This window comes from Vombatus ursinus, unplaced genomic scaffold (assembly GCF_900497805.2).
Source record: "Vombatus ursinus unplaced genomic scaffold, bare-nosed wombat genome assembly UNPS02014807.1, whole genome shotgun sequence".
NCBI lineage: Eukaryota > Metazoa > Chordata > Mammalia > Diprotodontia > Vombatidae > Vombatus > Vombatus ursinus.
In genome coordinates, this window is record NW_020954585.1 from 4875217 (window position 1) to 4891829 (window position 16613).

General features: G+C 34.8%; 1 protein-coding gene across 7 annotated transcripts in view; it reads right to left on the minus strand.

Annotated features, from left to right (window-relative positions):
- The window catches only part of LOC114052499 (transformation/transcription domain-associated protein), a 169861-nt gene that overhangs the window by 48848 nt on the left and 104400 nt on the right, over window positions 1-16613 (minus strand). For 4 of the 7 annotated variants that reach the window (XM_027875148.1, XM_027875149.1, XM_027875151.1 and 1 more), the window contains exons 57-58: window positions 11192-11383; window positions 149-377 (exon numbers count right to left, since the gene is read on the minus strand). In XM_027875148.1, coding sequence (XP_027730949.1) covers window positions 149-377; window positions 11192-11383 — 421 coding nt within the window. The remainder of the gene's footprint in view (window positions 1-148; window positions 378-11191; window positions 11384-16613) is intronic. The other 3 variants (XM_027875152.1, XM_027875153.1, XM_027875150.1) reach the window with 1 other exon arrangement.

Genomic DNA, 16613 nt, shown 5'->3' on the forward strand with positions numbered 1-16613 from the left:
ACCCCACATGGTCCTCACCATTTGGCAAGTTGGTGACCCCTGTCTGACTCCATTCTAGTAACAAAAAGTGGAAAACACCAATTCCTCCCCATCCACCTCCCCCCACATAACAACAACAACAAAAACAGTGGGTTGTCTGGAAAATTACATGATGAATGCATGCCGGACCAGGTAGGTTTACCCTGGTAATGATGTTGTCTCCACATGAAAATGCTGCTCCAGTGAGATAAATCATCTGATACAATAGGTAACCTATTCCTCCAGGTCTTTACTACAGTCTTCATATCATGGAGGCTGTTGTTCCTTCCCAAGTTAGTTGGCTGTAAACCAGCATTTATCTGTGCAGCTTCCTGAAGTTCAATGATTTGCTGAGCTGCCTAAATGAAAGAAATGTTACTAATACGTAAGTTATTTCCAAAGAATAAAACTGGCCAAGTATGTTCCTGTGATTCTGATTATTTAACCAATTACCTTCAACTACACATACACATCTTCAACTCAATAACAACATAACATTTATGTAAACACTTTAAGGTGTACAGAGTAGTTTCCTCACACCTATCCTATGAAGAAGGGAGTTACCACTCCCATTTTATAGATGATGGAACTGAGGTACAGAGAAATTAAATGACTTATCCAGGCACACAGCTACCAACTGCCAAAAAACAGATTTAAGTTCAAGAAAACCATGAGGAAAAGCATTTAATTTTTGTCTGCGGACTCTTAGAAATATTCTGGGCTGAGGCATAAAGACATCATCTAATTTAGATGATTCATATGAGATATTTACTTTTCTCTCTCAATAAAGTCAGCATGCTTATCTAATAGAAGTACTTCCAAAATGGAGTAAGGAGACAAGAGATCTGTCAAAAATTTAGTATCCATGAAGCAGGAAGATGTGGAGATAATTATAAAATTCATCAACTCATATAATATTTATTAAATGTCTGTTTACAATACACTGTCCTAAACACTTGGGTTAATAGTGATGATTCTGATGCAGTATGTGCCCTGAAGGACATCAGCCTGAACTGGAGAGGCCAGTGCCACTGGTAATGAAAAAGAGGAGACATTTAACAGATATTCCAGAGCAGGAAAATCTGGAGCTCAATCAGACATGACGAAGAAACAAGAGGTCAAGGAAGATAGAGGATACAGCTGATGTTTTACAAGCCTTTATAACTAGAACAGAAATAAACAAAGAGGTTTTGGAGAATGAGAAAGTTTGTCTGTAGTTGGTTAGAAATATAAGTCAGGAGATTCTGAAATAAAAGGACTAGAGATAAAGATTTAGTAATTATCCATACAGAGTAGATGGGCATAGGGAGGGTAAGGGTGAGAGCAAAATTGAGGGGAAGGGGAGGGAAATAAGCATTTACTAAACACCTACTATAAGCACTGTACTAAGTACTTAACAAATATTACCTCATTTGATCCCACTTTATTTTCAACTGGAGAAGGATAGTTTTTTACTATGTACCCAATAGGTAGCTTAACTAATGTGGGCTAAATTACTACGTCTTTGTATCTCTGTAAGCATTTAGCACTGAATATACATAGTAAGTATTTAATGACTGTTATTTCCCAAGCCTCCAGCAGAGAGGACAAGGAAGCAGTCAGAAAGGGAAGAGGAGAACTGAAGAACAGAGAGTAATGGAGACATGAGCAGTATTTTGGGGGCAGAAGAATTAAGTTCCAGTCCTGGCACTGCCATCTATGTGAATGTGGCCAGGCCCTTCACTTCTTTGGGTCTCAGTTTCTTCACTGACAAAATAAGAGGTTTGGTTTAGATAGCCTCTTCCAACTTCCAGCTCTTGACATCTTCAATTCTAGAGTACTAATTTTCAGAATAAGATTGTTGCACCCATCCTGCTTAAAGTAAATAAATAAAAAGGAACCTAAAGCTAATAGTTCTCGTATGGGAACTAAAAAGTTAATTGTATTTCTCCAAAGTCTCTAGGCCCTCTTCCAAAACCCATGTATCTGATTACAACCATAAGCACTTCTATTTTGTTGACAGTAAAACTGATACCAAAATGCTTTCAAATTAGGTCGTAGGATTGTTCCTATGGAAGTCGTCTTTGTTTTCTATAAAACTGTTAATTCTTATAATATTCCACAGAGCCAGTTAGATCTTTATTTACTATTAAAATACACACACACACACACACACACACACACATATGGGTATCTACTACTAAGTGACAGACTTGACTGGCAATACAAATAAAGATAAAAGCATAAAGACCATTTCCCTATCCTTAAGGAAAAGGCTATAGTTTTCCTACAAGAATTATTAGACTGGGATTCAATCAGAGAAACTGAAGAGGCAGATGGCATTAGCAGAGGGACACTCTTGGCAGCAAGAAGGCTTGGGTTCAAGTCTTGTATCGAAGACATCCTAAACTCTTAGGGCCCACAGCAACTCTCTAAATTTCTTATATAGTCAATTATATACATTTTATGTGAAAGCTTTAGAAATAATTATTTTTTTAAATATATATTTTATTTTCCCCCAACTGCACATTAAAACAATTTTTTAACATTTGTCTTTTTTAAAGTTTTGAGTGCCAAATTCTATTCATCCTTCTTTTTGCTTTTTCCCCTCCCTGAGATGGTAAGCAATGAGACATAGGTTATAAATGTGCAATCATGTAAAACATTTCCATATTAGTCATTTTGTACAAGAAGACTTGAATAAAAGAAAAGAAGGAAATAAAAGTTACTATGGTGACAAGGAGGACCAAGGCAAAACTTAGAAGAGGACAATAGTGTCAAAATGGCTACACATAAAACCTCAAAGAGAAATGTAATTTGATCTCAGGCTCAAAAAGAATTCCTGGAAGAGCTTTAAAAGGATTTTAAAAGGCAAATTAGAGAAGGAGAAGAAAAATTGGAAAAAGAAATGAGAGTAATGGCAAGAAAATCATTTAAAAACGAATCAATAGCATGGAAAATTAGATACAAAAATCTACCGAAGAAAATAACTCCCTAAAAAATAGAATTGGCCAAATGGAAAAGGAAGTACAAAAGCTCACTAAAGAAAATAATTTCTTAAAAATTAGAATTGATCAAGTAGAAGCCAATGACTCCATGAGACATAAAGATATAATAAAACAAAATCAAAAAAGTTTAAAAAAAAAAAAGAAAATTTGTGAAATTTGTCATTGGACAAACAACTGACCTAGAAAATAGATCTAGGAGACACAATATAAGAATTACTAGACTACCTCAAAGCCATGCTAAAAAAAAGAAAAAAAGCCTAGAGAACACCTTTCAAGAATTTATCAAAGAAAATTGTCCTGATACACTAGAACCAGAGGGCAAAATAGAAATTGAAAGATTTCACTGATCACAACCTGAAAGAGATCCCAAAATGAAAACTCCTAGGAACATCATAGCCAAATACAAGAGCTCACAGATCAAGGAGAAAGTATTGCAAGAAGCCAAAAAGAAACAATTCAAATATCATACAGCTACAGTGAAGATCACTTGGCAGCTTCCACATTTAACTGGAAGACCTGGAATACAATATACTGGAAGGTAAAGGAGTTAAGATTACAACCAAGAATCACCTACCCAGCAAAACTGAATATAATCTTTCAGGGGAAAAAAATGGGCATTAATGAAATAGAAGACTTTTAAGCATTCCTAATTCAAAGACCAGAGCTGAATAAAAAAAAAAAATTTACCTCCAAATACAAGATTCAAAGGAAACACAATTATGTTATTTTAATTGTGCTGAGTTTTTCATACAGGAAAACACCAAACTATATTCTAAAAAAGGGAAAAAAACCTATTTAAAGAAAGACAGCCTCAAAGCCAGTAAGAACTTGATTTAAATAAGTCCTGTTTATGAAACATACTGGATGTGTGACCCTAAGCAAGTCTCTTAACCTGTCAAGTGCCCTAGGCCAGTGGTATCAAATTCAAACCCTGCATGCCATGTATTGACCTTAAAAACCCCCACAAATAAATATTATCTTTGCTTAATTGTATGTTTTTTTATTTTGTTAAACATTTCCCAATTACGTTTTTACATGCTTTGGCTAAACTCAGGAGTTTTGCTTGGACAGTTTTGTGGTAGAGGGTTTGACACCTCTACACTAGGTATCTCTCTAGGACTTAAAGTTGAAGAGAAAGTTTCAACCTGCATTAGTAGAGGGAGTTTCCTCATTAGGGAGTTCCATATACCAATGAAATTATAAAATCCAATCCCCATACCTTTAGTACACTTTATAAATACAATATTACAATAATAAATATTTAGACATTAAAGTGAGTAACCACTTGTATTATTACAATACCTCCAATGAGAAGTTAAATTTATCAACTACTTCTGCATATATCTTACTGACATGCAACATATTCATATTTTCCAGATAATTACAAACCAGAGTACATGTATATGGCTCAGTAAATGTTAATGTGGGAGAAAAAATTCACTTTAACAAATTATACATACACACACATACATGTATGTATATATGTATGTTTATTTATCTATTTATTTTGGCAGAGGGGAATTCATTTTGAATGAACACATTTGAGATTTTGGGGATTCTACAAAAATGAGTTATCTGTTGTCACAGGACAAATTCTGAAATCCACAAATACTAAAGGTAAGAGACTAAGTTATGAAAGGAAAAAAATTATTTCTGTTGAACTCCTAATTTCCGGTGGAGAGGACTGACAAACTTAACTAAGTTCATGACTTCATTTCAGGGAAAAAGCTTAAATACTAGCTATGTCAAAATAAGCCCACAGTTACATAATTAAATTTCTTAAAGCAAAATAACAAAAACTAGTCTGGGAGTCATTAGGCAAAGTATTGCTCATCCAACAGCTTAACTTTTATCCTATCATTTATATTTAATGTACACACTTGACATTAAATGGAATTACTGAAATACAAATTTGCTTCTCAATTTTCATTTTTATCATTCAAGACCTACTTTTGACATTTTTATACTGAGGATAGATGGATAGACTAGATAAATAGATGGATAGAAAGATAGATGAATGGATGGATAGTAGGTGTAGAGAGCTTTATTTATATCTTGGCAAATATGCAGTCATATTCTCACACAGGGAAACAAGTGTAAATGGATGACCTGGGGGCATTATATATTATATTACATTATATACTATACAGTAATACTTTAAAAGCGATATTGTTGTCCTTGTGATATTTTTCAACAGCTGGACTGAAATAACTTGAAATAGTCTTCAGAAATGACTTTAGTCACTCTTGCTTTCTTATTTGACTATCAAAGAATTGAAAACAATTGATGGTTGTACACAAGGATTTCAAGACTAATAACAAGCATATGTTTTAATTTAAATTCCCCTTCTGCATTATCTCTCGATAAAAGTGTCAGATGATCCTGATGCCCTTCAAATCTTGGTTTTCTTTCTTAGAAATGTAAGTTAATAGAAGACATCTTTTCCCCGAGTAAGACTGTTTCATCTGCATTAAAAATTTGTTGATCAGTACATCCACCTTCTTCAATTACTTTCATCAAAAGATTAGGGCATTTTAGCTACCACATCCACACTTCACTGGCCTCTTCTTCAGTTATCTTAAAATGCAATTGAACTTGATTTTTAAAGTGAACCAATCAATCTACTTCATTTCCATTTTCCTTCACTGTCTTAAATAAACTTGAAGCTTCTGTATGAATGGCTGCTCTGCTAAGAGGAATGAGTTTTTTTATTGCAAATGTCAATCTCTACAGCTAAAAGAGTCCATTCCTATCACTATAACACTTCTTTTCCTTGTTGTTGTTTGCAAACCACAAAAAGATGATAAAAGTTGTTTGTTTGTTTTTTAATTTTGCTTGGGGGTTTTATAATATTCTGTCCCTTAAATTCCAACATTCTAACATCTCATCCTGTTTTAGGGTTACTAGGACCATGGTCATGCTATTCAATTATATCAAATTTCTGTCCTAATGAAATAACAAGCCTCTTCCTTTTTGCACTGGCAGAGTCCCATTTCAAGTGTTCTTCCTTTTGTCCATTAACGACTTGTTTTAAAAGTGTTAATACAACTTTGGTAATATAGTACAGTAATGTTAAACTTAAATAGAAACCTATCCTTGCAGGCCACATTATTGACTTAGAGAACCACAACTTAACATGATCAATATTGCATTATATATATTTATATGTTTTTATTTAAACACTTCCCAATTAGATTTTAATCTGGTTCTGTCAGGATTTTTACAGGACTCCTGAGGAGGCCTGGAGACCTCTGATAGAGTACACAGAAGCATATTACACCTACACACAATGATGTAGCAATGTGTTAAAACCTTCAACTAGCTCATGTGCATTTCATTAACTAAATTTTTGATTGCATTAAATGTGTCCTATTATCATTTGATAATTCACTCTAAATCAAATTTTTCATTATTTGAAATCTTATCAATCACAACCTGATTGCCCAGTTACAGTTTCAAGAGGGAAAGAATGCTAACAAGGGCTAGGACTAAGAAAGACCTCATATAGGAGTTGGCACTAGAGCTTCCAGAAGTTCCCTTTGGAAACTGTGGGAAACAGCCAAGAAGTCAGTCTGATGGGAACAAAGAACATGTAAAGGGGTGGGAATGAGGATTAATATGAAATAAGACTGGAAAGACAGGTGAGGGACAGATTATGGAGGTCTTTAAATGCCAGGATGAGGATTCTGTGTTTTATCCTAGAAACAATAGTAAGCCATCAATAATTTGTGAGTAGGAGAGTGACATGGTCAGATCTGTGTTTCAGGAAAATCAATATGGTAGCAATGTGGAAGATGGATTAGATAAATCAAAGACCAGAAAGAGATAGTTCAATTAGAAATTTATTAAAATAGTCCAGGTGAGAGATGGTAAGGGCTCAACAAGGACAGAAGCTAATATTTGACATTTTCTATGTGGATAACAACTTGTTATTAAGATATTCATAAAACAATGGATAACAAATGTTTCAACAATAAGCAAACCAAACCTTCTTGGAGGAATGGAGAAACCATCACTACTACTACTACTATAATACTCAAATGAATAAGGCATCTTATTTATTTAGAAGTTCTCTCCAACTATACCAAATGCAATTCACATATACTTGTCCATTTTCCTTTAAGTTCACCCTATGGGGTCCAGGATCAGTCCAGTGAATAGGCTAATGGGCTTTTCTGTTTTCTTCTGACATCACAGTGAACCAGTGGAGCCCTAAGGCTGTCCACCCTAACCATATGATCACTCCATCTTCTCTTCCTAGCAGACAATTCTCTGATGTAATTTTTTTACTTCCATTCTTATTTGTGGTGCCTCAGTGTTACAGTCCTTTCATTTTCTTGCTGTTATGTAGCAATACCAGTTGAATACTGATACTAGAGAGAAGCCTTTGCTTTCATGGGAAGTTTGGAGTCTTTAAACATGCTTTGTAATTTCCCTAATGCGATCTAGCCCACCTTCCTCTTCTTGTTCAATTCTGGGTACAGCTTGGAGTCATCACTTGTACTGCCCATCCCATGTAAGCTCTATTAAGATGTCGACCCAAATGAATGTTGTAATCTAGGCAGTTGACATTCATCATCTCCACAAAGTGCTAGTCCAACATCTTAGTATTGCATAAAGCTGACCCCGAGTTCTTGAAGGTTGTGCCAATGGAGCATAAGCTCCACTGCCAGAGCTGGTTCTACCATGATTGAAAGGCTTTGAGCATGGCACAAGCAAAAGATGAGACTTGTTTTCCAAGAACCAACCTAGCTAAGAAGGGAGAGGCTCATCACCAGGGTACTGGCCACTTGAGAATAAATTTTTTGACCACGGTAACCGTGAAACAAAGAAAATGGAAAATGGCTCCCAGTCCTGTGCAGCTCCCTGCTGCTTTTCTAGGAACAGTGTCAATGGCTGGAGAAAGGGAAGAGGGTGCTTGTCTTCAGAACATCTAAAACTTTATTTTGACTCTCAGTATTCTAAATGTTAGATATCTGTCCAATAATCAATGAGTGGATATATTGCTAGAGGACATAAATCAAATTGATATTGACATTCCACTATGAATAAAAGAAGTGGTAGCATGGTTAAGAAGTACTTCTTGGACAGTCAAAGAAAGAAGCTGACAGGATGAATTTGCTCATATATGCAAAAGCATCATATCATGGGATATTTGGCCACTGTTATTGTAGTTTTAGTAAAAATTACATTAGAAAAGTTCATCGTAAAATTGATTGCTACTCATATACCAGAGTTAGTTGCTAGGAAAGAAGGGGTAGAAAAATTCTACAAACAACTTAAGATCCTCCCAATTCTTTCAAAGTACAGTCTGATACTTGGTGACTTCAACGTAAAGGCAGAAAAAGGAAAGGATGAGGAGAAATATATGAGAAGGCATGATTCAGAAAAAATGTCAAAGTTTTTTAGTTACATAGAAGCTTTATGCTTTAATATCCTAAACTCCATTTTTTAAGAAAGGAATTGATATTCTTGATGATTGACATTATGAATACCAAATAACAACACAAAAATCAAAATGGATTATATTTGAACAGACATGACAAAGAATTTTTAGTGATGTAAACGTTAGTCCTGAATCAGCTATCTCTGTGCACTTAGACTATCAACTTATCAGAACGAAGGTTAGGATCAGTAAAAAACAAGAAAAGAATAACAGAAACAAGAAAAGAAATGGCATACAAATAAAATATCTTACTCCTAAACTATTAACACAATTAAATGGCCATCAAAATGGGAAATGGACAACAGAAATTACATTGAAACTAATTATAATTTTATACAATAACTTTACCAATGTAAAGTAATTGCCACATTAAAGACCCAAAGAGTCCAGAAGGTGCATTGTTCAGCAAACTTTACAGAAAGTTACCAAGCAGAGAGAAAGAACTTCCAAAAGCAACTTTGAATTAGGAACTCAATTACAACAAAATCTTACTGAGAAGAATGGTGGATGATAAGGAGTAGAATGAACTTATAAGCAGAGATAAAGCAATGGAAGGGAAAACCAGTTTGGAATGAATGGCAAGATGGTCAGCTAAACAAAGTCAGTGCAAAGATAGTTAAAGACCAACAAACAGAAGAAAAATGGGCAAGATTTATAAAAATGACTATTAATAGGCCTTTTTTTCCATCAAGGATGAAGCAGAACACTTGGGACAATAACATCACAATTCCTGATGTGATCATACAAAAGGCAGAAATGGCAATGAAGACAACAAAGATGAGGAAAGCAACTGGACTAAACCAAGGATTCTACATAGCACGGCTCCATGCTAGGGGCAATACAATTTTAAGGCCTCAATATACAACCGAGGGATCAATATACAAAGGTAGCTAAATGAAGGAAAAATATAATAAGCATACAGAAAAAGACCTTACTAATACTAGAAAAACGTGATTAAGAAAACATCAATAACTACCGAACTAGATGCCTATACTCCCCATCCACACAAAATCTTTAGTTATCTAAATATGAATAAAAGAATCTTCAATGAAAGTATTGGTAGCATGCCTTCCCATTACTAACAGACACATAGCGTTAACATCTCACAATTGAATGAAAAGATACAGAGAATATAAGATTCCACTGTGCTTATGGCTTGATTATGGAAAAAAATGATTTGACCTGGTAGTGGAAAACTCTGCCTTACAAGCTCTTTTTCAACAAGGTATCTCTCAATCATACTTCAAAATCATTCAAACTTCCTTGAAAGATATATTAATAGAATTAACTCTGTTCAAAAGTCTTCTGACAATAAACTTTAGGAGAGGCATGAAAGAGGGAACTGTGCTCTTGCCAAAGATGTTCACTGCTGTGATAGGGAAGAAGCATCAAAGATTTCAAGTTTCTGATTGCTTCCCTATGCATGATAAGGTTCTCCAGAGGCTCCTCTTGGTGGATGACACTATACTGACTACATCAAGCAGAGCCTCCTCAAAGTGATTTATAATCCATACAAAAAAGACCATGTGGATGACTGTATCTATTTCCAAATCCTAGAGGTCTAAAAATTCAAGTTTTATGTTTTAAGCCTGGAAGATAATTCTGTGATGACTACTGAAGGGGCCTTGAAATGAAACAGCAGTAACACAAACTAGGATCTATTAGATCTGGAGAGGGCTCCCTATCAGTTTCTCTATGTCACACAAAACCAGAGAAAAAGTACTAATAGGTAGGGGTAGATAACCAGGGGGTAAGAATGCCCTTGTCCTAAATTTCTAAAAGTGAGCAAAGTTTCTATTAATAATCCCACGTATATTAAGCACTGAAGGCAATCGGTGGTAAACTATGTGCAACTACAGAGAGAGGTTTGTTATAAACGGCTTCTCTGAGCTCTATGATCCTGTAAATGCAAAATGTGTACTACTGCTTCTCTTTTACCAAATCTCAAAGTTTTCTTCCTTCCCCAACACCCTGCTCCAAGTAAAAGGGGAATGACGGGAAAGGAATAACCATTTATATAGTACCTCTATGTGCCAATCACCATGCTAAGTGCTTATATTAACTCATCTGATCCTCACAATTACCCTGGGGGGTAGGTCTCCATTTTACAGTAAGAAACTGAGGCAAACAGGTAAAGTAACTTGTCCATGGTCATACAATCGCCTGAGGCCAGGTTTGAAATGGGTCTTCCAGCCTCCAGGCCTAATACTCTCTTCACTGTACCACCTGGTTGCAAAAACTTGCCTAGTGTTGTTGTTGTTTTTTTTTACATCTGTCTCAGGTCAAATAATTGGAGAACTTGAATGAACACTCTCCAATCCTCTGTTGTCCAGACCACAGAGAAAAGACAAAGTTTCTTCCCTCCCTTATTTACCAAATTTACAATCCATATCTAAGAACCACAAGTTCACAAGTTTCACAAAGACACTAATGGATAAATACAATTTGGTCTAATTTCATGGGCTTTTTGACACATACATTAATGAAAATTTAATTTTATAAAATATGGAACAGGAAACAGATTATCACAGCAAGTAAAACCCCTAACTGCTCAAAGTACTATTCAAAGTTGTACAACAAAACAATATGAAAATAAGACTAACCAGTAGTAATAAACATCATAAATGATGCTTACTACAACAGATACATCTACTCCCACCTTTCTTTAGTTAAAAAAAAAAAGACTTCTCTTCAAAACTCTGGGTATTAAAGTGTTAAACGTATTTTTCCTTCATCTTACCTGAAGAAGGGGAGTGTGAACATGGGAAACCACATGAGGAAGTCTTCGCCATTCTCGAATGGCCAGACTGCTAGCCATCTCCACAAGACGCTCAATGAAGTTAAGCTGCTGTTCTTCAGGGTGGCAAATAGCTAAGTATCCTCGATACATATTGACTTTCCATGCCATCTCTTTTGGGCAACTAAGTTCTACCTAATGGAAAAAAAAAACAAAACACAAAACCAAGAATATCTTTCTTCAAATTACCACTGGTGAAACTGTGAATTACCGTGCCCACTTAGTAAAAAAGTGGCACAAATGATACCAAGGAAAAGACAGAAAGAATTCTATTTCTCAGGAATATCAGCGAGAGCAGGATGTGCATTTCTCAGCATAAAGAGGCAATGTTATTTTTTTTAAAAAATAACCAACTATTGTATTAACCTGGCTAACTAATGAAAATCACTTTGCTTTGGTGTTAAAAAAAAAACTACCTGGTGAAAATGATTCCATTTTAGCTATTTTCTCCTTGTTCTTTTATAATCTAACGAAGAAGGGGAAATAAATTCCAACCAGGAATCCATGCAAGGAGTTATTCCCAAAAAGCTACTTTGTGCTTTAGGAGATTAAATTGCTTTATAGTTCAATCATCACAGCCCAGACACCAACCAGCAGGTGGACTGCAAGGGTAACTTCTTAGGTCAAAGGTTGGGTCTTCCACTGTTATAGTGACTTAATTTGACTAATGTCTTTTAAAATAATAGAGCTTTTTAAAAACAATAAGCGTGTTTGATTTCAAATTTTGTTTTTTATTTGTTCCACTGTTTAGAAATTAACATTTTTCTGGTCTCAACATAGCCTTTCTTTTTAAAAGCAGAGGACAGAAAAAGCATTAATAGAGAAGTTAAAGTACTGATTTTAGGTTTATAAGTATTGCTATACATATATTAGTAGACATATATAGAAAGAAGTATATACATATAGATACATTCAATAACTGAATATAATATTTTTTAAACGAAAATTAGTTCAATTCAAAGGCCATGGTGTTTTTGTGCTTAATTTTTAAGTGGATGATTAAACGTTTTGTAAAAACTTTAAATACATCTAAAGAGCATGTTCTACTCATAGTTTTACATGAAATCTGCAACTGAAATTGTTTAAATTTTTAGCCTTATCTCTATCATCCAGTATAAATGTTTCTTTACTAAAACTTCTCACAGTACAACCGACTAAAACAAAAACAAATATGCAATTACGGACAGCTGACAATTCTCATATTATAAACTACAATTATTGCCCGTCAGAAATAACCAATTCACTCATTTTCAATATACAGACAGTAAAAAAACAAACAAAAAAACCATATTCCACTCTCTACTTCAAGGTTTGGAGCACCTAGTCACTTATGTAATGGTGTAAACACTTATGCTGAACACACTTATAAGAAAAAGATTCTTAACTTAGAGTATGTGAATTTAAAATTTTTTCTTTTGCTAACTATATTTAAATATAATTGGTTTTCTTTATGATCCTATGTATTTTACTTTTATGTATTCAAAAACATTTTTGTAAGAAGGGGTCCATGGGCTTCTCCAGACTGCTAAAGGGGTCCCTCACATGGAAACAATTTAGAACCTCCTACATTAGAATGTGAGCTCCTTGAGAAGCGGGATTGTTTTGGTCTTTCCTTTGTTCCCCTAGCACTCAGCACAGTGGTGGGCACATAGTAAACTCTTAAATAAAATATCTGCTGTTCGTCTTCTGGACTAGAGTAACATGCTCCATGAACATACAAATAAGTTTATCAATTCAGGTAATTCCTTCAATTTTAATTGAGGGCAAAGCTTCCCTAGCTATTACACACTTTAATTATTCAATTAAACTAGGACTCAAGGGGAAGGAGAAGTCATCTTTGAGAACTGTCTTAACCAGGACATGGTTATTGGTAATATTTTAAATTACAATAATGTAATCATAATGTTAATGGTTTCATAATTTAACACTCGAAAAAATGAGCAGTTTGGCTGGAAAATTTTTTACAAGTTTCTCTGATAAAGGACTCATTTCTCAAATATAGAGAATTGAGTCAAATCTATAAGAATATGAGTCATTCCCTACTTGATAAATGGTTAAAGGATATGAACAAGCAGTTTTCAGAAGAAGAAATAAAATCTATCTATAATCATATAAAAAAATGCTCAATCATTACAGCTTAGAGAAATGCAAATTAAGACAACTCTGAGGTACCACCTCACACTTATCAGATTGGTTAATACGATAGAAAAGGAAAATGACAAATGTTGGAGGGGATGTGAAAAATGGGGACACTGATTCACTGTTGGTGGAGTTGTGAACTGATTCAACCATTCCAGAAAGCAAATTAGAACCATGCCCAAAGGGCTATAAAACTGTGTATATTCTTTGACCCAAAAATATCACTACTAGTCTCAAAGAGATTTAAAAAAAAAAAAAAAGGAAAAGGACCTATTTGTGGTGGCAAAGAACTGGAAATTGAGGAAATGTTCATTGATTGCAGAATAGATGAACAAGTTGTAGTATATGATTGAGCTATTACTATTATATTGTGCTATAAGAAATGATGAGTGAGATAATTTCAGAAAAACCTGGAAAGGCTTACATGCACTGATGCAAAGTGAAGTAAGCAAAACCAGGAGAACAGTACAGACAGTAATATCAATATTATACAAGGATCAATTGTGCATGACTTTGCTATTCTCTGTTATTACAAAGATCTAAGACAATTCTGAAGGACTTATGATGAAAAATGCTAGCCACCTCCAGAGAAAGAACTGATGGAGTCTGAATGCAAATTGAAGCATACTTTTTTTAAACTTTGTTTTATTTTTCTTGGGTTGGTTTTTTTTGGTCTGTGTTTTCCTTCACAACATGGCTAATATGGAAATATGTTTTGCATGATTCTATACATGTAATCTGCATCAAACTGCTTGCCTTCAAAGTGGAGAGAAGAGAAGGAGGAAGAGAATTTGGAACTCAAAATTTTTAAAAAATTTATGTTAAAAATTCAAATATGTTTTTTAAACCAGTAGTTTTTATTTTTTGGCATTTCTAAAGCCTTGCAGACGAAGAGAAAAAAAGCTGCAAACAATTCAACCAGTCTTTAACTTATCAATGTCATAGCAATGAAAGGAAAGGTAAAGTTTTCTTTTAGGTCTTGGTCTGCTAGGGACCAAACTTAATTATACATATCTAAATATAACTATATCTAAAGGAATATGACAGAAAGAATTAAAAGGTTTGTCCTAGGGTCAGTTATTCCCAGATGGTTTCTTTTTTTCTCTAGCTTTACTACTGACCTTGTTTCTATATTGTCATTTACATGCCAGAGTTCAGGCCAAAGTTCAAGACTCAGTCTCATTATTCAACTCTCTGCCCATCAACTAATTATGTTACAAATGTTTGGTATATTAACCTTATGGTATATCCAAATACAATTACAGTATATAATGATTAAGTATCAAAAGAGTATTTTTTTTTAACCAAACGACCTCCACATGGCACAAGAAATGGTAAAGACAGTCATTAGATCAGTATTTTCCTTTAAAATTGTAACTAGATCAACAATATAACAGGCCAACTGTTGGAAGGCAAAAAACAGTCACGTTACAGCAATCTTCATGTCATAATAGCATTCCTCAAAATAAGATAAGAAAAGTGCCTTATGTTTAACAATTTATATAACAATATTTGTAAAGATAGATAACTGAAAAACTTGGGAACTCAGATAAACCAATGATCAGACATGATTCTAAACAACTCATGATAAAAAAAGCTACCTACCACAGAGAGATGGTGGACTCAACATGCAAAAAAAAGACAGATTTTGACAGAAAGGCAATGGACTCATACAGATTTAAGAGAATTCTGGGCAGACACGGTCAATTCAGGAAGTTTTTTTGCATTTCTTATGAGGGTTTCTTTTTTTCTCAATGGGGATGTGGTGGGGGAGAAGAATGGGAATGAGGATTTTCATTAATTCAAAAAATAAAATAAAAACCTGGGAGAATAAGTTCAGAAGAGGGTAAGGGTTTTGTTTTGTTTGGGGGGGAGGCAGAAGGAATAATGAATGCTGTTTTGAACCTGTTAGGTTTGAAATGTAAAAAAAAAACCATCCAGTTCTAAATGTCCAACAGGCAGATGGTGATGCAAAGCTCAGGAAAGAGACCTGGGGCTACATAAGTAGATCTAATAATCATCTGCATTAAGATAATTGAGCCCATAAAGTAGTTGAGATCACTAAGTCAGAGACTTAGAGATGAGGTCTCAGGAAAGAACCTTGGGGAACACTCATACTTAATAGATGTGATATGGTTAAAGAATCATCCAAAAAAAAAAAAAAAAAAAAAAGAGCTAATCAAAAAAACCCAGATTGGATAAAACAGTGAAACAATGGTAAACAGAAAAGTCAAGAGATGAGGCTTGAGAAGACATTAGATTTGGCAATTAGGAGATCAATGGGGAAACTAATGGATAGAGTAGGGCTTAGAGCCAGGAAGATCTGAACTTAAATCCTGCCTCAGACACTTGTGTGTGGCCATGGGAAAGTCACTTAACTCCAATAGCTCCTTGTCACCTACAGGATCAAATATAAAATCCTCCCATTAATGCTTAAAGCCCTTTTTATATAAGCTACCAACCCACAAACTTTCTGGTCTTCTTACAACATACACTCCAACCCTCCCACCCTCATTTTCTCTTTGATCCAAGGGCATTAGCCTTCTTGCTATTCCTTCCATCTCTCATTTCCAGTCAGTCCCCAGGCCTAGAATGTTCTTCCTCTTCTCTGCCTCTTGGCTTCCCTCAAGTTACAGCTAAAATTCCACCTTCTACAGGAAGCCTTTTCCAATCCCTCTTAATTTCAGGCGTTTCCCTTTATTGATTATTTCCCATTTATCCTGCATATAGCTTGTTTGTACATAGTTTTTGCATGTTGTCTCCCTGTTAGAATGGGAGCTCCTCAAGGGCATAGTCTATCTGTTTTTTGTATCCTCTGTTCTTATCATAATGCCTAGCATATAGCAGGCACTTAAAAACTGCTCATCAGTTGCCTGACTTAACTTCTGTACTTCATTTTCTTCATCTGTAAAACAAGGATACGAATAAAACCTACCAAATAAGGTTCTTGTGAGGATCAAATAAGAAAGCATATATAAAACAATTTTTGACCACAAAGTGCTAACCCCCACCTTTCTTCTCTTCCTCCCATTAGAATGTAAGGTCCTTGAGGGCAGCAACTGTCTTTCTTTTTACTTGTATTTGGATTTCCAGCTCTTAGCAAGCGCCTGGCACACAGTAAGTACTTAATAAATGCTTGCTGACTGACTGACATCATCATTTGTAATCTGAACAGTTTCAGGTGAATGATAAGGTCAGAATCTGAATGTAGGGTTTAAAAGAGTGA